This window comes from Antechinus flavipes, chromosome 3 (assembly GCF_016432865.1).
Source record: "Antechinus flavipes isolate AdamAnt ecotype Samford, QLD, Australia chromosome 3, AdamAnt_v2, whole genome shotgun sequence".
Taxonomy (NCBI): Eukaryota; Metazoa; Chordata; class Mammalia; order Dasyuromorphia; family Dasyuridae; genus Antechinus; species Antechinus flavipes.
The window spans coordinates 284832334-284858811 of record NC_067400.1 but is presented as its reverse complement, the minus strand read 5'-3'; the positions used below and the strand labels follow the sequence as shown (position 1 = coordinate 284858811).

Below are 26478 nucleotides of genomic sequence, written 5' to 3'. Positions count from 1 at the left end.
CAGTAGCATAAAGTGAATATTTTGCTTAGACAGAGGGAAAATGGTAAATAAAATCATTTTTAAGAGAGTAGTATTAGCTATATTTCTATAGTCTGATTAATGAAATGAGATTTATTTTCATTTTTTTTTAAGTAAGAAAGGAAGGATGTTATGGTAAAAAGAATTCTGACTGTGAGTTAGGAAATATTGATTTCAAATCTAGTCTCTAACATGCTATCTGACTGCAGTCAAGTAATTTGACAACCCATTGCCCATATATATAAGCAAAATATGTCAATTTTAAAAATTATTATATGACTATACTGCCAGTGAACCACAACACTATAACAATTCAATTGTACTGAATGTCTTTCCCAGAAGTTGAACAGCCATAATATGATACAAAATCTAAAAGGCAGAGGCACTACAACTCTACCTTTTGCCCATTGAAAATACCTGTCCATATGTGGTAAATGTTTGATAATTGTAAATCTCTTTGTGAGATCTTCGACACATATGCAATAGGAAAGTTTCTTCCTTGAACAACAGTTTCCACCAGAGAAAAATTAGTGAAATATAGAGTATCAGTAAAATACTCTTCTGCTACAGAAGCTGCTACCTCTTCTTAATAATTCCAGCCATTTCTATGTCAATCTCCATCTAATTTATTCATCTCTCTTCAAAAAAAAAAACCTGAGAACTTTAGAAATTAAGCTATTCAATATAAAAAGGCAGATAAGTCTATTTTTAACCTCTCAAGAAAAACTGTACATAAATCTTCACACTTTAATACTTAATGATAGGACTCAATTGTTATGATTTTTCTCTACAACACCTACCCTCTATCCCCCAGATTTCTATGTTGCAGAAGAGTTGGTCATCCAAAATGATAGAAAGGGATCCTTCAGGGAAATCACAACTGTTCTCTAATCTCCTCAAAAATAAAAAATAAAAACTTTTTTTTAATTTGGAAATAAAAGTTATAAGTAATAACACTCACTTTATCATTTCTTTTATTTTTAACTTAGTCACCTGCAGATCGATGCAAGAAAATCCATGCTGGTGATGAAGTGATTCAAGTCAATCACCAAACTGTGGTATGTATGATTACATTAAGTGTCAGTGGGGGAAAAAATGGTTTTAATATTTGCTAAAACATGAAAAGAAGAGGAGAATAGTGGGCTATCAATTCAAAGGCAAAAAGAAAATCAAAAGATCTCTCCTAATGGTGGATAACTACTTTGTTTTTTAAAATTGTTTGATGATAAATCAAGCATGGATCATGAGAACATAAAAAATTCTGGTGTTTATAGTCAGGCTTGCTGACTTTCTGGTATATGCAGTCTTTAAAATGCAATGAAAGGGGATAACAACAAATGCAAAAAGATGCAAAAAAAATTTAAAGAGTAATAACATAATATTGTTTGTTGCATACTATGATTTTTTGTCCTGATCTTTTAGAAGCTAAATGATGACATACTGGTGCTATTCACAAAATATTCTTTCTTCAGATGTTTTAATAATTGATTGTTTTTTCATTTTTAGAAAATAAAAAATTGTCATTCTTGATCAAGATACATCCTTTCAATTTGTAATATCCAGTCAGTTCATGTTTTGTAAAAATGAATAAATAAATGCATCTTAAAATGAACACCAGTAAGAAGTCAATAACAAGGAACAAAAATTAAAATAAAAACCATAGAATATTAATTCAATAATCCTCACATCTAAATGTATATTTCTTCATTCCTTGCAAGGATTCCATTTATCAAGCCAATCAGCTCTTTAGAGATTATCACATCTCACAAAGAGATTGTCATATCTTTTGATATTGAGTATACTATTGGTATCAGAAACTAACCAGAAGAAAAATTCATTTGGAAAACTAGAAAACTTTTAGTCACCACATTGTAAGTAAGGAATAAGGCATAGTTAATATTTCTCAGGAGTTCATATCTCCTGGGTAAACCAACCCATTTAGCTTTCACTTGAGAAACTGAGAGTCTATGTGATGTTACAAAGGCACCTAGACACTAATAATTAAAGTCGTGGTATTTTCTTTGATGTGCTCATTATTCAAGTACAGTAAAAGTTAATAAAAGCTTAAAAAGTGAAGTCTGTGGGTGTGAGGAGGGGACTGAATAGTACAGAAGATTGCTGATAGACAAAGCCTTTCACATGGAAATTGCAAATCTTTTACTGGCTGGAAAACTGTCTCACTCGCTAATATAGGAAATGCCTACATAGACTGGAGTTTCATATCTTCTGCTTTGTGGGTGTGAAAGCATGGAGCAGTGGGGGGTAGAAAACAGCTTTCCTAATTGAATATCAAGAGTTAGTCCTCAGGGAGACAACCAAATATTTGGAGAATTACTTCTCAATCAAACCAGACAGCAACTTCTGGGATCTTCTTCAGAATATTCTCAGGATGGCAAAAAGAAGTCTCTCCATGAGTGATTTTCTGCCTTGTCCATTCCTTAGAATGCCCATAATTATTCTCCTTTTTTAAACTTATTTTTCTAACAAGTTTAAACTCTGAGTGAGTCTAGTGAATGAAATCTGGAAGGGCTGAAATTAATAAAGAACAATGTTTGCACTATTTTGCTTAAGAGTCAATGAAAATAGAAATGTATTGGATCTATACCAAATACATGAGTGTTTCAGAAACATCTTTGAATGAATTAGAAGAATAAATGTAGATTGGCCATTTGGAAATAATTCAGTAAAGATTAGATTTTTGATGAAGCTGGATTGTTTACAATTTGTGAATGTTTGTGCATCACAAGAAGCAGAGAGAATAATCTAGAAGATATTTTCTGGAGCTCAGAAGACTTAAATCTCAATGCTGGCTCTATTGGCTTGATAACAGTATGTAATTAAATAAGTGATTAAATCTCTCTAGACCAGAGATTACTCATTTAATACCCTATCTCTCATTGCAAGAATAAGATCAAGGAAAGGTAAATTTGAGAAGGCAGGCAAAAACAAAGGTAAAAAAAGAGAAGAGAAAAAAATTAAATGGAAACTGGGAATGAACTTAACTCGGGAGACTATTCATCAAAAGACAATAGCTTTGAAGTCAAGAGGGAAATTAGATATCTTTTAATCTAACTCCTTCATTAGCAAAGGAAGGAACTAAAACCTAGCGAAATTAAGCATCTTGCTCAAAGTGACATAGGTAATAAGAAGCAGACCTTGGATCTGAACTCAGGTCCTATGACCTCCATTTTCTCCATTTCTAGTCTTCCCATTGCACCACATGATACTAAACCTAGAAATATCTTTAATATGTGACTAATGGATGATATTGCCATGTGATTCTTGATTTCAGCAGCAAAGTCTTTGCTGGAACTTCTTTACTTGCCATTATCCACAATGTTCATCTTACTCTCATTTGGAGACAAAGACAAATGTGATTTAATGCACTTAGGAAAATTGCTTGGGAAAGCCAAATTTTGATTCTATGTTACAGAGGAAAAATATATATCTTTTAAATTCATGAGAATAGTTGAATATAGAAATGATATCAAAAAATACATTTCTTAATGTTAATTGTTATGACTAATATATATTGAAGCAGAGAGTTGATAATGCTTATTTCACAATTCATATATAGCCGACTCTCACATTTCTATATAATATTATTCAAATCCTCTAACTTACTTCTAGAATGTAAGCTCCATGAGAGCAGGGGTCATGTCACCTTTAAATTTTCTCTCTCTCCCTTCAAAGTGTTCTTTCAGTAGGTGCTTAATAATATAAGAAATTGAATTGTTGAATGGTTATCTACATTTTGCCTTTTATAAAGTTTTACACACCTCCTGTATTGTGCAAGAACAAAAAAAAAAAAAAAAAAAAAAGGGAGATTTTAGAAATTGGTTTCTATCCTGGTCCAGCTCTGATCAAAAACATGGTTGAGACTTGTTTAAATGAAGTTGTTAAATTATATTTTACAATCACTCTTTCTATTTTTATGCCTAGTTCTAATGGATAATAGACTTGACTCTATGTTTTGTCAAGATACTTATATTAAATTACAATATATTAAAAAATCGAAATGTACACTTAATTGTAGCTCTTTATATCTATTAATACATTAAGCATAATACTGAAACTTTGCCATTGTTATTATATTCTAACTTTAAAAAGAAAAAATGTTAATCCTCCAATAAAACAAACTTTTATAGCTCCCAAATCACTGTGTAAAATGTGGGGTTTTTCTTCTTTTAAAATATTCCATGAAAGGATATGGCATAATGTTTCACCCTAAAGTCTGAGAAAGTTATATGAATCAGAGAATAATTTAAAATCAATTTTTGGAGTTGCTAGAATTGTGCCTTTAATTTGTCCTGTATAAATGTTTGCTTCTAGTTTGGGTGTTTTTTTTTTTAACTTAAACTTTCTTCTTTGAAATGGAAACATGAAATTAAATCTCTTATGCTTCTTTTTAAAATTAAATTTGACTTTTGCATTTTCAAAGCAGCAATTTTACATCCATAGAAAGCTGTTAATACCCCAAATAAAAGAAAGAAAAAAGGGTGAATAAACAGCTAATTCAAGGAGAGCAGAACCTTCATGTACTACTGGCATTTCTAAAATTCTGACTACTCAGTCTTGTACTGTACAAAAATATCACCACCCCTTGGTTTGGACCAACTACCCTAATCACATTTTTAGAGGTTTTTTTTAATAAATAAGAATATTTATACATAATAAAATTCTTTGTGGAATATTTGAAAAATAAGAATTCATAATTTTCAACATTGTAAACGCCATGTTCTGTTTCTTTAACCTTAAATTCTGTCTATATAACTTTCTTAACTAAATCAAGTGTTCTGAAATTTTCCTTTTTTTACTATTAAGTACTAACAGTATTATTAATGCTCAATATACATACATGTATGCATATGCATATATAAACATATACATATGTATAAATATACAAGTATATACATATGTGTATATGCATGCTTATGTGTGTATAAATCTATGTCTATGCATTTGTGTAAACATACATACATATATACAAAGATCTATATATTCACAAATAGCATCTACTATCCAGGTGACTGCTCCAGTGAAAGAACCAATACTTTCATCTATGGATTAATAATCCTTAGTTCCCAATAAATTGAATGTAGATAGTCAAGGATTCCAGAAGATGTCAGCAGCATTTGGATTACATTTTATCAGCTAAATGAGAAAAAAGTTCAGTTTCTCCTCTTTGATTCCCTTTTGCCCAGCTCCTTTAAAGATTGGGAAGTTGACCAGAAGTTGGCAGGGAGAAGGATGAAGACAACAGAGTACTGAGGAGAGTTTGAAGTGGGGAGATAGGATGGTGATCAGTTTCTTCTTGGCAAACTCATTTCTCCTATAGTAACTGAAAATTGCTTTCAAATTCTTTTAGATTATTATCTAATAGGTGTTTTTTTTTGTAAACCATAAACATTCTTTTAATAATGTTTTACTCTTAGTATCTTTGAAGGTATTATGTGAAAAAGGGTAATTTTTTGATCAAAAGCTGAAATATATTTTAATACAATTACATTTACTCAGAGATCCCATTTATTCCTTTTTATCTCATCATTCATGGTACTGTATGATTCAGTTACTATGAGATTGTTAGGCATAATCCTTCTGATTAGCCATCTTAGAAGCACTACAATTCATAGCAAGTAGAATTCATGAATGCCTGAAGACAATATTAATCTACTAATTTATTGTTTAGACTATATGTAAATCCTTGACTTTTAATTTCTTTGTAGTTATTCATAAAACTTTAATATGAATTATTAATAATATTCCAGTATTTTATATTAGAAACACCAGAGAATAATGCATATTACTTTTTAAAATACTTCTTTTAGTTTAATAGTATATTAATTATGTGACATATTAAATCATGTACTCTAATGATTAACCTAAATTAGAATTGTTTTTAAAAGTTACCGTTCAATCTATTCTGATTACCTGAATATAATAAAATAGTTTATATAGAAAATGTTATGGCATATATTCTAATACTTAAGATGTGTTGGATAATCTAGCATAAGAATTTTATTAGAAATGTTTCTAGATAGTAGTGATTACTTTTTTAAATGTTGCCTAGGGTCTTAAAGACTACATATATGCTATTTAAAAATATATATATACACCTATATTTATACTTCCAGTGTTGTCCTTTGACAAACAAAAAGAGAGTGAGATAAAGGCAATTCACAGAAGAAATAACAGAATTTAGACAGAAAATAGCAGTGGGCAATTAATAGAAAACACTGAATATCTGGAATGATAAATGAAAAATAATTTTATTAAAAGTGAACTTAGAGCATCATAAAGGAGAGGTAAATTCAGTAAATAATGGCAGTTACCTTTAGTTCTTTCTAATTGTCTATAATTCATATAGCAGTTGCTAGCTGTCAACATGATTACTGGAATTAATGTGGTAAGGGGAATTTTTACATCAATAGTTACAGCTTCTCCCTGACATGTTATCTTTCTTTCTTCCTGAATTCCTTTTTATAAATCAAATTGTAGGGGTTTTTTATTGTTGGTTTTTTTAGTTAGGCATATAGTAAATTGGGCATTAGAATGTATTTTCATCTCTAGACTGGCTGAAGATGCATGGAAATAAAGATTTCTAAGAATAACTATTTTAATCTGTGAAATTTTTTGTACTTACACAAAAATCTATGGAATATTATTGTTTCTTTAAAAAATATCCTGTGAATCTGGCTAAGTGCTTTTTTGTTTTTTCTTTCTGTTAACAAAGATATTTAATTCTTGATAACTCACATTCTTAAGATGCTTGCATCTTTGTTCGTTACTTAATTGTTAACTTTAATAGTAACTTGCCTTTTTTATTTTAGCAAAACTACAAAATAATTATGGCAATTCTTGAATATGAGCTTAGTATTTTGGTGGGTTTTTAGATTATGTTAAAGTATATATAGAAATATATGTGTATATATATATGTGTATGTGTATGTTCTGCTCTTAAAATTGCTAAATGGGAGGCTTTTATGTGAATATATTTTGTTTCTGTTCTTGGAATTAGGGTTAGAGGAGATTAGTTTAAAATGGATGAACACATACATGTATTTCTTCCAGGTAAAAAATGAATAATATAATAAAAAAGAAATTTGATTTATAAATTCCATATAAGAATAGTAATGTTAAAAAAATTATTCTAAGCAAATCTTATTGTTGCCGATTTTAGTTATCAACCTATTTTTCATTCTTGGGGGAAAAATTACTGGGAGAATATATCTTAATAAAGATTAGTTGCAACTTTATGAAAGGAACAGTTATTATTTTCTCTGGCAGAATGAAAGTTAAACCAAAAAGTTTTTTGAATCTGTCAAATCTTGAACACCTTCTTTTTCACTGTGGTGTATTCTAGCCCTTAATAGAGTTTTTCCATTCTCCAATTTAGAGTAGCCTGTGCCTTATGTCTAGGTACTGAAAGCAAAATAAATTTTAAGCTTTTAGAGTATATTACTTGTGCATACTCTAACACCAAGGAGTGAAACAATTAGATAAATAGATAGATAGATGATAGATAGATAATTAGATACATAGATAGATAGATAGGTAAATGGATCATAGATAGGCAGATAGATGATAGGTGAATGGATACTCACATATAAACACTTTTTTATGTATGTGCTTATATAATGCATATAAATATACACAAAATATATATCTTCAAATTCAATATATTAAGAGAAATTTATAGGTGTATTTATGTGTGTATTTATGCTATGAATTATTCACATACACAACACAGTATACTATAGTTAAAACAGTAGGAAGGAATACAATCATACTGACTTACTGAGAATATGCATTAACTTAGTGAGAGAGGCAGACATTTGAACAAACCAAAGAGATCTATTAATAGTATAGGTATACCTCTTGGTGATGAAAGTTAGGCTATTGAAAGTCTGTCATTGTTTTCTATTATTGGGGGGGGAAAAGTATGTGGGAAACAATAATGATGAATAGCTCTCCTTTCCTTCGGTTTTTGTCTTAGAAATCCATCAGAGGATGCCAATTCAGAGGCTGAAACTTTTATAGTTAGATTTACAATAAGGGGGAAAAAACACTGGCTTTCCATAATGATCATGCTGCATAAAACCGGAGCAATACATTTGAATCTTTGTCTTGTGTAAGTATGTACATTCACCCATTAGCATTAGGAGATTGTTATGTCTTTTGCTAAAGGGGGCTTAACTCTTGGTTCCCCTATTCATTTGTCTCTTAGAATATAAAAAACTAAAACTAGTTTGTATAAATACAAAATATAATATAATCATGACAAAGTTAATTGTAAACCAATTCAAAAATGGATGGGAAGGGTCCAAAATGATTTTCCTCAATCATTGTTCTTTTCAGTTAGAGTGAATGTATTACAGTACCTAGCTTACTTTGAGTGTGGGGGTCTTTTTTCTAGCAAAAGGAAATGAAATAATTATTTCTTATTTTTATTGTTTTTACACAAATGGCTTTATAATCTTTTCTCAATGAAATGTTTTTTAAGTCTTTTGTTTTGTTGAAATATCAATACTAAAAAATTTTTTCTAAATGTGAATGAACCATGGATGACTTCTTGCTAATAATCTTCATTACACATTTTCATGTTATGGTAAAATTAAATTCTAGTTCTTGAATAGAATGAGTATTCTTCAAAGGCTATTCTATGACACATTTGACACATACATAATTCATGATTTACCTCTTTCATTGCAATGAATGAATGATTATGGAAAGGGCCAGATGAGGATTCTTCCAAATATACTGTAGTTTAATATTCTAGACCTTATTCATTAATATTGTACTGAAAGGAAAAACTAGGCAAATTTCTTAGACTGCTAATGCTGATTAAAGTCTTAAAAGTATAAATCATTAAGATTGCAAGGTCTTTGGTATTAATAACTTCTTCAGCAAACACAAGTGTATTATAATTTGTTAGTTTTAAGTTGAAATTTGCATGAAATTTTCTACACATCAGCTTGTATTGACCAGTTAAAATGTGGTGAGAGGGTATACATTGGGAGGAAATGTTGTTTCTATAATACACTTTAAAATTATCTTTGTAATGTTATAAAAGAACAGAAATGTGCAGAAAATATGTCTTCACTTGGAACATCTGCTACAAACACCATTTACTAGCTTTAGTGGAAGGGTTTTATGTTAAATTGTGTTTTTTCATGATTTTCAAAAGGATCAGGAGGATATTCTTGCAGGGATGAATAATACCAACACAGATGGCAAGATACATTCCTTTTAAATCTTTTTAAAACTTACATTTCTCAGGATATTTTATCTTCACATTGGCTACAATTTCTATTGTATGTGTATTGTATATATCTGTCTAGCTTTGTTGATGGCCAATCTTATTCTCTATTTTGTTAATACAGAGAGAGGATCTATGATTTTCCATACATGATCAGAGAATGCTCTCACATGTATCATAACTTTGAAAAGTAATATGTAAGGGGAGTATTCCATAGTGAACCAGACAGAGTTTAGTTTCTTCCATCCATAACTCCACAGGGGATGTTATGGTACTTTCTAGACTCAAAGTGGGTATATTAAGCCTTATATAGAAAATAGAATCAGGGAATTAAATATGAGCATTATATTTACCAACTCCTTCTAGGAGCCTCCATTCTTGAAGCATATACTTTTAAAAAATGTAGTAAGTTCAGTAAAGAATGTGGAAATACCTTTCTCCCTTCTTTGCAGAGGCTAGGAACTGTGAATATAGAATGTTTAATAAACTGTAGAACATAGTTGATGTGTTGTTTGGCTTGATTGAATTCCCTTTTAAAAAAAATTCTTTGTTACTATGGATGGCTTATGGGAAAGTTGTGATAGGTATATATTTATAAGTAAAAGAGATGTCAAAACAAAAGCCATAAATAAAAGATAAGATTTTTAAATAATGTTAGGAAAACTTTAGGCATGAACTCTGAACACGATGATAAACTATAATCTGTCATTCAAAGAAAAGTATAGCTAATTTTGGTGAGATTCATCACCAAAGTAACCACAGTGTGATTAATTTTTTAATCACAATCATATTTAAAGACCATCTACTAAATTACAGGAGTGATATCTTTATTACTAGAAGAAGTATCCATAGCAAAGAAATAATAAGTATATTTCTAGTATTTAACCATTTTTATGGTTGAAAAGTTCTTTATGCCATTCAAAAATTTCTATTTCTTCAATCCGTCTTTTTTATGTTATTCAATGCTCAGTAAAAATTATTGCCATTTCATAATAATTTTGTTTATTTGTAGACCGCCTTTTTTCTGGATATGATTACTTCTGTTCCCTTTTGCAAGGCCATATCCTATTAAAAGACCATTGAAGTCTTAGAGTCAGATCGAGTTTTGAGTCTGGTACTTACTTCCTTTTCAATCTTTGGCAAATCATTTGGCTTCACTCTCCTCATTTGAAAAATAAGATATTTCTCAATCCTTCTCTGCCTCTAAATCCTATGATCTGTTTAATATCCTCACAACTGGTGTTTTTGTTCTCCTCAAAGATAACTGTAGATCCCTTTCAATGGTGACCTTGATTATAGACCATTCTCTAAGAATGCAACTAATGCTGTGTGAAAAAGAAAACATCAGTTTGTCTGCCCTGCATAGACAGTTTGCTTTGAGCTCTCCATTTTTAGTTTCTTTAGCTTTTAGTTGATTTTGGAATAAGATATTATTAACTTATTTTCAACTTGTGATCCAGTATGACACCCCACAAACTTTTTTTCTATTCTATTTATGCCTAGTTGTTCTCCTTTTTTTCTTGTGCTTCTGTAGGACCTGTCCAAAGCAAAATGTTATTCCTCATCCTAGCATATAATACTCCACTATTCTTTAGTAAGTTCATCTTCCCTGAATATTAACAGCAGCTGATAGACAGGCACAGCATTAGACCAAGAATTGTGGAACTTTTTCATGGGGAATCCATATATAAGAATCCTAACCTTTATATAATTTGAGATATTAAAACTGAACAAAAGATAGTAGTAATTCAAGGAAGTATATTATATACATTTATTCTATCAGAGGCTAACTTTGTGTAAATTAAATGCAAGCTGTTCTTCCAGAAGAGGATTAGGTGAAAGAGCTTAAAAGAACTCTCTATTCTAAAGCTTATGACAGAGAATGAAGAATTCCTGGACAAAACTTAAAAAAATAAATTAGCCCATGAAGAAGTCAGGAAAATAAATGTGGGGAAAGTTTAGGAAAACAAAATTTTAATCTCTCTAACTGTTATACACATTTAACTTTTCTCTTAGAGAAGGTTTTTTGAGAAGGAATCAATCAGAATTACAAGCTTCATGATAAGATAAGGTGAATGTATAAGTCCTAGAAGGTTCAAGGAAACCTATTAGTGGTGCAAATAAAGATACTTAGTAGTTCTCAAGTAGCTTCTATTGAGCAGTACATAAGTACATATGGGTGTGTTCTGTCTTTCTGGTGATTATATTTAAAATATGACAAAGAACCCCTCAAACAACAATTCTATTTACTTTTACCTGCATTTAGTGATTCATGAATCTGCCAAATTTTTTGATGATACAAAAGATGATACAAAAGGACTCTGAAGTTCTAAGAAAGGAAAAGTAAGGACCTGAGCTCACATGTACTTTCGTTACATCTTTTAATCAAAGACTGGAATTTTGGAAAAGAAAGGACCTTTCTGCCTGTTTTGCCAACAGATAATCTTTTTTTGACAATCCTCTAATTATCAATATTAAACAAAGCAGGAAATAAGGATATACTTGCTCACTAAACATTTTTGGCCCTGTTATGGAGTATATTTAATATACAATCTGAATTAAAGAGAGAGATTCTAGAGATGATGAGGTTTTTAAGTTCCCATTTATACATGACTGGGTATTTATGATCACCAATCCTTTCTAAAATATAGCAGAAACTCCTTAAGATTCCCTACAAGCTGAGTGACTTCAGTTATGGAGAATTCTGCTTAATAACATAAAAACCTCATAGTAATTAAAATTATGTGAAAATAGAATCAATTCCATTATTAGGCATTGAGTGTTTATGGGTTGATATATGAGTGGGAGGAGGGGGATATGGAGAGGTATTTGGTTGAGATGTTTGGAAGAATCCAGATAACTCATGTATAGAAAGTGATTGTTGTGTGGAATAGAATTTTATATTATATGACTTCCAGAGTCTCTTTCAACTCTGAGATACTTTTCTATGACTCTATAAGTAAAATAAAACATATTGATAGTGTAATAGTGATTTTGGTCTTCTTACTAGAGCTTAGATCTTGGCCTATAAACATTGTATTATAGTTAACTAAATTGCTAAGACAGTAGCATATTTTCTGTAAATTAGCATATTCAAGTGGTTTTTGCCAGATCATTTGACCCAAACTTTAATATAAATAATAGATGAAATATGGAACTGCTAAAATAAATTTGCTTCAAATAGTTTTCAAAAGAAAAGTCCTTGTTAATTGTGATCAAAATAACTGTCTCTCCATTTACTAAATTAGTTTCTCACTATGAACACATATTCTTTGAATCCTTTCAGTGTCTGTTCCCCTGTCATGATTATATTACTATTCCTTCTTGTCAGGAGTCAAGGGAAAAATCCCTTTTGATGAAACCATACTGACTTTCATCAATTGCCAATTCTTCAAACCTTCAAAAACAGTCTATTATGACACATTCTAGAATTTTATTGAAAAAAGAAACCAACCTCATTTACTTCCCTTCCATAGTCTCTCAAAGAAATAGTGGCTCAATAATCACCTCTCTCAATTCTGGTCCTGGGTAATTGAAATCAACTTTTCCAGTCTGGTGCCTTCTTATTCTCTCCTTGTTTATCTTGGATTTCAGCTTTCAAGTAACCACATCTACTCTGATCAACTGTATATACTAATGTCTCAAGTATCCAATAGTTATCCAAAAGCCAGGCTTTTACTTAACTTGATTTAAGTCATAAATTCTCCTTGAAATCTGCCTCCTTTTCCCCTTTTTAAAAGGATCCTAAGGAAGAAGTCCTTTATCTGAGTCAGGACTTAAGTTCAATCTCTAGCTCTACTATTTAGTGTGATACTGAACAAGTAATTTAACCTTGATGGATCTCAGTTTCCACATGTGTAAAATCATTGAGTAGAACTAGAAAATTTCTAAGGTCTCTTCTAACAGTTATGCTTCTCCCTAGAGTTTCCCTGATTTTCATCAAATGTCATTTAAAGAACTTGCTTCCTTCATTTATTAATTCCTTTTTGGGGAATCATAGAATCAATTATTAAGTGTTTGCTGACTCCCTACCATGAGACTATTTTTTGTTTCTTTTGTGTTTCTTTTGTGAACTTAGAATAGTTCTGGAAGTATTATATATTTAAGATTTATCTATACGGTGTGCTTAATAAATGTTTATTGAGTAGCTGCTTAACTGACTGATTAGATCTATAATTCTTATTTACTTTTTAGTTAAATGCATTTTATCAATTTTAGACATTCTCTTTCCTTACTTTGTGAAGAAAAGTACATCAAATCTCCTGACCTAGCACAACATTTTTTTAATTAATTTTTTTTTCCTGAGGCAATTGGGATTAAGTTACTTGCCTAGGGTCACACAGCTAGAAAGTGTTGTGTCTGAGGTCAAATTTGAACTCAGGTCCTCCTGACTTCAGGGCTGATGCTTATCCACTGCACCCCCTAGCTGCCCCAGTACAACATTTTTAGAATTAGAAAGGATCTTTTATAACATTGGTCTTATCCTGGGCTCTATGGACCAATCCTTCCCATGAGGACCACAGATAAATTTTAAGGGATCCATGAATCTGGATGGGGAAAAAATATATCTTTAGTTTCGTTAAACTCTAACTGAAAATTAGTATATCTTTGCATTATCAATGGAGACAGCAAATGTTATTTTGATAAGGGGTCCATAGATTTTATCATAGTGACAAAGTACCTATAACAGAAAGATAAATTACAGAATATCTAATTCAACCTCTGGAATTTTATAGATGAGAAAATTGAGACTTAAAAGTCTCACTCTGTTTTGGAGTTCAAAACTTTGGGCTTACACATGTTAATTTTCTGACAATTTTCTTCCACTATCATCAAAGAAAATATACAGCAATTCCTTTTGTTTGTATTTTCCCACAGTCAACCTGTTACTTAATTTCATGCTATCACATCTGTCTGGAATAGCCTCCCACATCCCAAATACTGAATCACCTTTCTCCTCTCACCAAGACTCTCCTCATAATCCACCTAATGTCCTTTTCAAACAAGTATAATGAGAATTTTGTTATTCCTAATGGAACCCACGAGAGAGAAAATTTCCTTCCCTATAGACTCTAATCTAAAATCTTTCTTAAAACAATAGAAATTCAACATAGGTTAAAAGGATGAAAAATTAATTGTGAATTATACAGTCTGTTATCCTTAGTTCTTCAAATGAGATTATTAAATGCTTTTGCAAATCAGAAAATACCATACCATTCTTTTGTGAGGTAGTAAGATAGATTCCCACTCTTTTAACAGTTGCAGTAGCCAGTTCTTTGATTTTAGAATACTATGTATACACAATTAAATTAAACTAAACTAATACCAAGCTTAAGAATGTACAACACCTCTAGAGATTACTAGAATCATGTTGAGATTTTGTAAGAGCAAGCTAGTCTTAATGGGCAAAGGCTGACAAATGTTGTTGACCTTTACTTTCTGACTCATAAAAAAAACCTATGCCTTTTGTGAGTTTAAAGTTATGAAATTTTGAGGGTTTTCAAGATCAGCTGTAGGAAAGAAGAGGAGCAGGTGATTATATTGAAATGAAATACAGAGAAAAACAATTAAGGATTGTTGGAATTATCCATAAGAAAAAAAAAAGGGCCCAGCCTCTATGTAATTGGACTTCATAAAATACGGCAGTAGTTCAGTTCAGTAGGCTGAAATTTCAAAACATAGTCCTACAAATCATATTCCCTCTTAAGGGATTTCTAAGAATTCTGAGAAATGCTCTCTCCTTTGATTCTATATGAAAAACTTAACGGAACTAATATGTTCCTATCTTTTTTTAACTCTGAGAAATCTTTGAAGTTCTATTTATTTTGGCTATTCAAGAGAGCTCATTATGGCCTTCAAAAATTGGAACTGAAGTTTTTACTCAGATTATTAAAAATTTATTCTATTATCTTCCTAATGTATTTGAAAGCCTTAAATCACAGGTTTCTGAGCTTATTAGTAAATTAATTTTAAAAATCTATCATCAAAAAGTGAATTTGTACTCCCTTATATTAGAATCTTAAAAAATATTTTAGCTATCTCATTTTTCCCCCCTTTAGTATTCTAAACAAGAAGAAGAAATAGCTAATATTTATCTAGCACCTATTTTTATTCAGGCACTGTGTTAAGCATTTCACAATTATTTCATTTGATTTTCACAATAAACTTGAGAGAGATAAGTGCTATTATTATCCATTTGTGAAAGAGGAGAAAACTGAAGCAAATGAGATAAGTGACTTGCCTAGACTCACACTGTTAGTAAGTGTTGGAGGTCACATTTGAACTCAGGTCTTCCCGACTTCCAATCTGTATCCATTGTGCCACTAGCTGCTTCAGAGAATTTAGCCTTCTGTTTCTAAATTTTTTTTAACTATTCCCATCATTTAACAAACTATACTGATAAATTACTCCTTAACATAGATATATTTTTGGCTAATGTATTTAGGTTCTTAGGATAGAAAGGACTTGGATCTTGTTTATGTTTTGTTTTCAAATATTGTTTAGCCATTTGGTAATTGTTCAAAGAAGATTATAGAGAACAATTAAATCTAATCATGATTTAATGTTTCTAGATATTCAAATTCATTGATTTCCTTAGAAATAAATAACCATTCTCAGTGCTAATATTTTCAATAAGGCAGTGCTAGAGGGAAAAAATTTAATGTCTAGATTAAATTTCATAGGAAATAATTGTTTTTAATCTCCATCTACATAAATTGGTTACTTGAATCAGCTGAGAAAAGGAAGTAAAGAATGTTGTGTTTCCTTTATTTCAAGTACACTTTTCTTATGACTCTACCAGCTTAACTAATGGCATGAGTGACTATAGAAATTAAGGGAAGAAGCTGATGGCTTTTTCGCTGTCTAATATTTCTTCTCCCCTATACTTTTTACATGTGTAATTATGTTTAAAAATTACCTATTAGCCAGATTGTACAAGACCCAAATAAAACAAGAATGAAAGAATTTTTTTTTTAAAGCATCAGTCTGTATTCAGGCAATTTCAGTTTTTTTTTTTTTTCTGGAGGCAAATAGTATAATTCATTAAGAGTCCTTTGGGATTATCTTGGATCATTGTATTGTTGAGAATAATTAAGTTCTTAATCATACAGTAATTCTGTTACTGTGTGTAAATTTCTCCTGATTCTGCTTACTTTACTTTGTATCAGTTCATATAAGTTTTTCCAAGTTTTTTTTCTGAAATCATCCTACTTTTTATTTCTTATAACACGAAAATATTTCATCATAATCATATACCATACTTTGTTTAGGGCTATTCCCTGATTGATGGGCACCCTCTCAATTGCTAATTCTTAGTCACTGCAAAAAGAGATGTTATAAATATTTTGTACAGATAGGTCCTTTCCCCTCTTTTTTGATGTCTTTGGGATATAAACTAGCAGAGGTATTACTAGAATAAAGGATATGCAGTTTTATAGTTCTTTGGAGATATTTCAAAATGACTTTCCAGAATGGTTAGATCAGTTCACAACTCTTCCAATATACTTTAATGTACCAATTTTCCCACACCCTCTCTAACATGTACCATTTTTCTTTTTTGTCATATTATCCAATCTGATAAGTATGAATACTTCAGAATTGTTTTAATTTGTACTTCTCCACTCAATAGTAATTTAGCACATTTTTTTCATATGACTATAGTTTCCTTGTCTGAAAACTGCCTGTTTATATCCTTTTACCCCTTATCAATTGGGGATGATGTATTTTTTAAATAAATTTGACTCATTTCTATATATATTTGAGAAATTAGATATTTATCAGAAATACTTGTTGGAAAAAATTCTCCAGTCTTCTGCTTTCCTTTTAATTTTGATTTCATTGGTTTTATTTAAGAACTTTTTAATTTTATATAATCAAAACTATTTTACATTTGTAATGCTCTTTATATTTTATTTGGTCCTAAGTTCTTGTAATTTTTGCTTAGGAATATTTTCCATTTCTCCCAGTTGAAATTAAATCATTTACTCCCTTCATCATCTGTGCTGGCTAAATAGCCTTCCTCAATAGAAAGGGCAGATATTGAGACATAAATTCATGCTGTATTTTCTTCTTTCAGTGTGGAAATCATTTCTATGACATCCTGATTACCAAATGCATCAGTGCTTTGTAGAGAATTCCTTCTTACAGTATCATAAGGCTTTTTCCCTGGCTCCATCACTATTGATGATTTCATTGCAATTCAGTTATCAAATGAGCTCATATATTTGAAAATATTTTGGGAAAAACAAAAATCTTATTGCAAACTTTTAGTGGACTTATCATCTCCATAGAGCCTTGAATTTCCCAGCTCTTCCCATTATTACTGTTATTGTTGTTGTTGTTGCTGTCATGTCAGTATCGTCTCATGACTTCATTTAATGTTTTCTTGGCAGACATACTGGAGTGATTTGCCATTTCCTTCTCCAGTTCATTTTACAGATAAGGAAACTGAGGCAAGCAGAGTTAAGTGATTACCCAGAGTCACATTGCCAGTAAGTGTCTGAGGCCAGATTTGAACTAATGAAGATGAGTCTTCCTGATTCCAAGTCCAGTGATCTAGCACCTGTGCCTCCTACCTATTCCTATTTAGGATTTAAATTTAGACCTTGAATGAATCTTATTTTATAATTAAGGAAACTGAGACTCACACAGATAATAGGATTTATACATGGTCACACAGCTAATAAGTGACAGAGATGGTGATTAAATCCATCTACTCTGATGCTAAATCCAAAACTTTCCTTTGGCCGTCTTTTTTTGGAATACCAGTTCCTTGCCATCATTCTCTTTTTCTCCTTCCAATTTAGATGTAATTGGGATTTATAATTTTCTAAAGACATTCTTATATTTACATTTAATTCAATTACAAAATGTGGCCCCACTTTATCCCTTTTCCCTTTATCAATTATCCCTTTCATATGTCTGTCTTTTAAGTGGATTCTAATTGGGAATCAAGTTACATCAATCAACAAATATTTATTAAGCACCTTTACATAAAAAGAAACTAACGAAAGCCTACTATAGACTTGCACCATCCCAAACTAACTCCTTCCTAAGTTATTATCTCATCACAACTTCTTAATGGCTGTACTGTTTTTGTTGAAAGAAACCAACTAACCTAAGAGGGATAATAGTCCTGCCTTATCTGCAGCTAGCCAACAGAAATAATTTACTTCGTCTCTTTTCCTGATGACTAAGAAGAAATTAGGCAGACTACTAAATATTTGTTTTTTAAATTCTCTCAGTTCAAATTAACTTGGGATCTAAAGTGCTTTCCAGAAGAAATTCTGACAACTGTGGTTATCTTTTTGAGGTGGAAAATTGTTCGTTTGTTTTAATCTCTTTGCTAAGTGTAATGTTTTCAACAAACCAAGGTAATAAGAGAAAATGTGGCATCTGTTCATGACATTTTCTATGAAACTAGGTTCCAGAATTTTAGCTATTTGACACTATCATAAAGCAATATATAAAACAAAATAATGAAAATAATGCTATCTATTATTTTCTAGAAAAGAAAAATTGATAATGATATAATTTAGAAAAGGTAAAAGTTAAGCCAGATTTAGGAGGATTTTTCAAGTACTTCATAGTAATTAGATAATGTGTTTAGGGATGGCATTCAAATAAAATAGCTTCATAAAACCTACATATTGTATCTGAAGTTTATAGACTCATTTAGGATACAGTTGTAATAGCTGTTGCTTGCAAGCAGCATTACCTTGTCATTTTTTTCTTTTAGTTTTATGTACCAATAAGAGGTTTCTTTTATTGAATCTTTCTTTCATACATCAGAATGTAGCCTTGGTATTTTTGATTCTAATTAATGGAAATATAACATTAGCCCCATTTGTAAATAGAGACAAAAGAACCATATACAGTTAAAATAGAATGGGGGAGAAAGGGGCAAAAATAATAACTCAGTTTTTAAATTTAGGATGTTAATTTTTTTTTCCTTGCTATATAAGTGCTTACAGTACTTGGTATAGTGAATAGAAGGCTAGTCTCAGTAGCAGGAAGATATGGGTTCAAGTCCTGTCTCTGGCATATCCTAGGTGTGTGACTCTGAACAGGTTATTTAAACTCTCAGTGCTCCATGTAACTCTCTCACTGGAAGTTGGAGAACAGCTGCAATCTGCACTGATAGATGTTCCCATAAGGAATTCCCTATACTAATGACTAATAGGTCTATACTTCCACTGTCCCTTGCCTCAAAAAAAAAAGTACTTAATTTTAAAATGAAGCTCATGGTTTGGACTAGAGAGAAAAACACTTTCAATTGTGGCATTGCTTTCCATTGTAACTTAATGTGTTCCATACAGAATGTCTGTTGTAGCCTTTGGTCTTTTGTGGTAAATGTCTTTTGTATTACTTGGTAACAGACCCTACTGGGATAATTTGGTTAATCAATTCAAAGATTCATTGTTTTTGTTGTTTCCTTGAGTTTAAAACCTAAAAATGTTTATGGTGGTACACCTATTATGTCTTTTTTACTAATCTTATTAAAGGGGGAAAACATGGAATCTTGAATGCTGTACCTCAATTTTATTGTGATGATTTTGCTGGTTACCAGGTGGGGTGGCAGTTGAAAAATTTGGTGAATGCTCTACGAGAGGACCCGAGTGGTGTTATCTTAACTTTGAAAAAGCGACCTCAGAGCATGCTTACCTCAGCACCAGCTTTACTGAAAAATATGAGATGGAAGCCCCTTGCTCTGCAGGTAATGAAGCTTAATCATAAGTCATACACCATCATTGTAGCCATAGATTACCGCAGTGATGCTTCTTTATTATTGTGCCTCATCTCAGCAGCACATGGATTAACTTTGTATGCTTTGAGAAATTTGTTTGTGAAATGATTGCTTCACAGCTTGCCCTGCTAGGCTCAATTTTGGTCAAATTTGATAGGATTATTACAATTAATTTCTAGTCTATAACTCTCCCCCTCTTCCCTCCCATCTCTTCACCAATTGATTTATAGACATTTGTAGCATTATCCAGAGAACCACAAAATACCTCCTGTGGAAAGATGCATAAAACATGAAAATGTGTGTTTTCCTTTAGAGCTAAGACATTTATTTTTGAAGATTTTATTTTTACATACCACACACACACATGCATGTACATACATAAGTTTAGATACAGCTAACCCATAATTCACAGAGTTGTTTTTGAAAGTCACAAAAAATATATTATATCACTTCAGTTCTTAAAATATATTCAATTAAATAGTTTGAATTAACTTTTCTTTCACCATCTCCTTTAAGTAATAACAATAATAACAATATAAATAGGTAAATAAAACTGTTGTGCCTAAAATTTGGAAATCATTGCATTGGTATTTCAATGTTTTATTTCAGTAAGAACTATCATCACTATATATGAATCTGACCATTGTTAAAATTGTAATCATAAGAAACATATCTAGAGGATCATGAAAATATGCTATTGATTGATAAAAGATGAAAAACTCCCCTGTTATGATTAGGACATAATCTTTAATCGTTTTGCAGGAGTATTTCTTTTTCATTAATGAAATCTTCATTTTAAAAAGACTATTATCCTATCTGAAGATAGACTAGATTTCAGAGGAAAAAATGAAGTGGCCTATAGAATACTATACATTGTCTTGGATTAAAAAAAAAAAAGGAAAGAAAAAAAGTAAGATATGGAAATACCATTGCTGCCACTTCTGCTGAAAATATTAACAAGTTTTACAACAACTTTACATCAAATAGATAAACTTTCTACCATCTTTCAATATGAACAGTTTTATGCATCTTATGATGACCTGCTGTTCATTGGATCAAAATTTAGCAGTATAATTGAACCAAATGAAAAAAATCATTGAATTGTTTCCACAAAAAGGTCTTTGAATTTCTAGATCTGTTTTTTCCCTGAAAGAATATTCATGTAGACTATCTGTTAATCAATGAGTGTATATATTCTTTTTAATGTTTAAGTTAGGGTTTTTGCTAAACTACCAGATCAAAAATTTAAATGATTCACTGTATCAAATTTTAGCATGTCAGAACTGGGCACTAGATGCTCTCCCATCATTTCATGGCATTCTATTTACTCACTGCATCATAAGTTGCTTTGTTCTTCCACCCTATTGTTTCCCATTGGCATAGCGTACGTGGAAGATCCTTCATCAGGGTCTAATGGGTGGGGGTCATAGATGAGATGAAAATGAAGGCCATTTTCTCTGAGATAGTCTTCATTTTCCATGAATTTGCAATGACATTGAATAATTCTTTTTTAGCCCCTCATCTCTCATTTCAAATACCAAACAACCAGTTCCATGTTCTGTGCACATTATTCCAAAAGAATATCTTGACTAAAGATATTAATGATTTTTCCCCCTACTTTTAGAATGTGGCTACAAATACAAAATGAAGTGGAGAATTAAGGTAACTACAGTATCCAAATAATAATCACTTTTGACTGAACGGAAATAATTAAGGGAAGAGTATCTTCTTCAATTGAATAACTGCTCTAATTACCTCAATTTCTCAAGTATATTTTGTAGGAGTGGTGAGAAAACAAGAGAATGAGAACTCTGATAGAAAGTTGCTTCAACCTATTCTTCATGTCAGAATTACCATAGAATAAGCCTAAAAATATTTTGGGCCTATTCCTAGATATCAAGGAATCTGTACCATTAGCTTACTAATTGACTTTACTCTTTAGTGACCTCTTATTGTAGCTGTGTGTTATTTTCAGGGTTATATTTTTCATATGACTCTAACTGACCCAGATGGCACTGTAATTTTAGGACCTATGTCCATATATCATGTATAGATATTTTTGCAAATATCTTATTTCTGTGGTGGAAAATAAGATATAGAAAAAATAACAATTCATTTCTTTCTGTTATGAATGAATCTTTACAAATAAGGAAAATCTGTTTTTGACTGAAAACTTCCTACTGTTGTCAGGGATACCCTTATGAAGAGGTTGTGTGCTATGAGATTTAAGGGGTAAGGAAAACTATTCCACCAGAAACATTTCCCCAGAGTCTATTTCAGAGTTCTCAGATTTATGCATGAGGTCATTTTTTGATTGATACAATGAAAAGAGAAGTGGCTGTTGAGGTAGAAGATGTGAGGTCAAATTTAATTACTGACACTATTTGAATAATCTCAGGCAAGCAATAAAATCCTTGAGTCTTAGTTTCCTCTAGTGAAATGAAAGTATTGGACTAATTGGATTCTAAGGTATTTTCCAGCTCTAAGTCAATTAATAAACAAACATTTATTAAGTGCCTACACTGTTCTAAGGGCTGGACATATAAAAAGAATCATTTGAACCCACAAATTAGCAACTCTCCATTGATTATCCATCCTTTTTTTTCTGAACTCTGGAGACAACATGCAAACAAATAAATACAAAGCAAGCTATATAAAAGATAAATAGTAAATAATCAGCAAGGGAAAGAGACCAGAATTAAGAGGGGTTAAGAGAAGGCTTCCTATATGAAGGTAAGATTTTATTTGGAACTTCAAGGCAACCATGGAAGTGAATAGTTAATGCAGAGGAGGGAGTGTTCCAGGTATGAGGGATCAGTCAAGTAAAATACACAGCTGAGAAATGGAGTGCTTTTGGTGATCCTATGCTAGGAAAAAAGAAAGAAGGGTAATAAAATAGTAGATGATTGACCTACTCTAAGGTCTAATCTAAGTCTGCGAATGGCTTCACTTTTTAGTAGCAAAATGGTTTTATGGTCATTCTCAATCAAGGAATAAGTCCTAAAATTAATAATATTGAAGATATGCAGAACAGGAATAATTCTGAGATAATTTTCAAGATATTGTTTATGATGTTAATATCTACAAATACATAGATAGCTAGAACCCTTATCATTACTTAGATTTATGAAAACATGGAGTCCAGAATAAATTATCTTTGTTCCCTTTTTTGTTTCATTTTTACTGTATCATTAATTAGTTCACTACCATTAGGCCTCTCATAAATGTGGGAGAATACAAACACAATTCTTAACATCATTTCTTTCAGTGGCTTCCATTTAATTATAGCAGATAACTAAGTTACCAGCCAAAGTTAATTTTCAAATTTAAGAATTCTAGTTGTAGTAAACTCAACAACATTTTGGCATATTTATAGTCTAACAGAGGCAACAACATGCAAAAAATATATAAATCGTAAATCATGTAAAAGATAAATAGTAAATAATTAACTTGGGAAAGGCCCCATAAATCAGAGAAATAGGAAAAGGCTTCCTCTGTTTATTTTTCAATAGTTACCCAAAAAATGGTCATTGTCTAGATATAAAAGTATGGATTTTCAATGGATAGTTGCTAAAATGTGTGTTCAAATGATTCTTTCAAATATATTTTATGCTAAAGAAACAATTGTTTGAATTTTAAAGGGAAATTATACTGCAAATTCAAATAAATAAACTATAAATGAAAGTCATTCCCTTTATTTTAAACTGAAAATATAAAATCTCACTGTGCTAATAACAAGATTAAAAGCTTTGTTTTGTTTGTTTTTAGTTTGCAAATATTGAAAATACTAGTGATATCCAGAAAAAATAGTGATGGGCTTTGATTTGGATTCCCTTTGAATTTCCAGTTATGAAGTGAGATAGCTAATTAACAAGAATAAACCATTCAACCTCCTTAGCACTCCTCATTTGAAGCAAGTTGTTATCTATGCATTTCTTGAAACTTGGAAGGCCTAAGATATATGTGGTTGTCTCAAAAGTTACATTTTAAGATGGAAAAGGTCCAACTTTCAAACAGCTCCTGTTCCCATGTTCAACACTACCAACGATTTTCCAATCATGTATTAAACAGGCCAAACTTCTTCGTTATGAGTTTGTCATTGCTGATAGATATCTATGGTTAGCCAGACTGTCATTCCAGAAGCCATTAGTAACATTTTTTACTTTGGAGTAAAAATCAGGGATAGGTTGCATCTTTCATGTCGTGTTGACAAAAGCATCTCTTGTGCCTGCTTTATCTGGGGAATTGCATCAAATACTTAGAGGAAGAGTGGGGAAAAAAGAGAACAGGCTACTGAGGCTCCTTGGAATCAGGGAGAAATCCTAATTCAATTGTCGATTAACAATAGGAGTACATTTTTAGATATAGGTATTTTTAAATGATTATCCAAAAATCACTTGAATTGATTCTTTATGTGACAAATGTCATTCAGGGGTTGTGTGGGTGAATTGAATGGATACAGAATGATTTTCTGCAAAGGCAGAATGTTCTTTGAAAAAATTATTGGAACTTTTGTATTGTTTTTCATATGTAGTCAAAAAATTTCTCCTTAGGGAACATATCCTGAAATGATCATTGAAATTTATAGAGATATGTAATTCAGTGGGCAGCTAGCTCTTTGACCCACAATTCTGCATAATGCATGGTCAAATTATGTATTTTTAAATTTATATTCACAAGCTTTTAAAATTTATAAAAATCATACTGTGTATTTAATCTGTATATACATTGTATTTACTTGTGTGGTTTAGGGGGTTTTTTGTGTGTAACTTTTGCCATAGATATCTATATATCTAAGTGCCAATTTTGCATGATAATAAAGTATCTTGAATAGAAGAAAGTTTTTTCTTAAGTATGGGAAGAGAGGGAGAATCCCTTTTAAGCAATGAAAAGAAAACAGCTTTACAATTCTTAAGCCTATCAAATAGCATTGTTTTCCCAGAATAACTGATAATGTTAATGACATAAACATTATGTATATTAAAATACAAAAATTTGCAGATGTTTATAATGATAATTTATTTTAATATAAACCACCACAAAATGCTGGCTTGAATGTATTGATAGTGATAGATGTTAATGTATAATATCAGTAAATGATTTTTTTTGCAGGTAAAATAATTTGGGTTTATTATTTTGAATAAGAAAAAACACTAATGGCAGGGATGAAGGCAGTATTATTGATAGAAGCAGGGTGGGAGAATCAATGTTTAACCAAAAATGTAATTCTGCTTGACAGCAAAGCTAAAATGATTTCATTTTGTATATATCCAGATTAGTAAATAGCTTCAGGCAGCTGTCACATCACATTGCATTAGTCCATTGTTTCAATGTAATCAAATGAAAAGACTTAAATACATTTGTGTGTTTTAACTGAAATTAGCAAAAGAATTGTATAATTATGATTATGATTTAGAAACTTACTTTATGCCATCTTTTCCTGATAGCATAAATATGACATAGAAATTCAAAGATTTTGTAGAACCACATTTAGTATACCCTTAAGACTAAAAGGTGCTAGATAAAGTAGATAAATATACATCCAAAGCAATATGGTACATTTAATGAGATGAGTCAGTAGGGTTAATTATTTATGAACTGAGACTTGACCAACAATCAACTGTAGTTTATGATTTTAAACTGTTGTGGTGATACATAAAGCATATGTGACTTTTTTTAATTGTGAAAACCACAATATACATATATATTTATAGGCATATATATTTCTGAAATAATAGATTTATCTATAACTATAAATAAGCATTTGTTTATAGATATAGATATATATATATAAAGCATTATTTCTTGGTCAAACTCATAAATTTATGATCCAAAAACATCCTGCATTATCCAAATCATTTTGTGCAAATAAAAAATATTTCACATTCACAAGAATAAAATCATTCCTGTTGCACAATACATAGACACAAGAGAAGCTATCAAATAACTTATGGAAGAATCATTAATTTAGATTTTCTAGCATGTAGGTATTTTTTAGAATGTCTAATTGGGCAGTAATAGGAGGGGAAGGGGATAGTATCTCCAATTTCCCAAATTAAAGGTAATGTTTAGCACAAAGATTGAACATCAAATTAAAATTGTTTCTAATGACCAATGCCATTGGATTCTTTTGACTTTTAGAAAAATTCTCAAGAATAAGTATCCATTCACAACTTAATAATCAGAACAATTTAATTTCTCAGAGTCATTTCTTTGGTTCAACTATTATAAGATGCCACATTTACATATACATATAAGCTTATATGTATATGTGTACACATGCATATATATGTTTGGCCGTGTAGATTTTGTGTGGCTGGAGAATAGAAATGTTACATTATCAGTAATAAAAAGAAGATGCTGGAAAAGTGGGAGACTTCAATTCATATGAGCCTATAGTGGCCCCAGAGTGATGGCCTGGGTTTCCAAATGGGTCTAAGATTTCTCTATCATT

The 26478-nt window shown here is 31.0% G+C and overlaps 1 protein-coding gene across 8 annotated transcripts in view; it reads left to right on the top strand.

The window, feature by feature from the left end:
* The window catches only part of CNKSR2 (connector enhancer of kinase suppressor of Ras 2), a 310360-nt gene that overhangs the window by 151254 nt on the left and 132628 nt on the right, over positions 1-26478 (top strand). For 5 of the 8 annotated variants that reach the window (XM_051985120.1, XM_051985117.1, XM_051985121.1 and 2 more), the window contains exons 8-9: positions 1008-1076; positions 19848-19994. In XM_051985120.1, the coding sequence (XP_051841080.1) occupies positions 1008-1076; positions 19848-19994 (216 nt within the window). The remainder of the gene's footprint in view (positions 1-1007; positions 1077-19847; positions 19995-26478) is intronic. The other 3 variants (XM_051985122.1, XM_051985124.1, XM_051985123.1) reach the window with 1 other exon arrangement.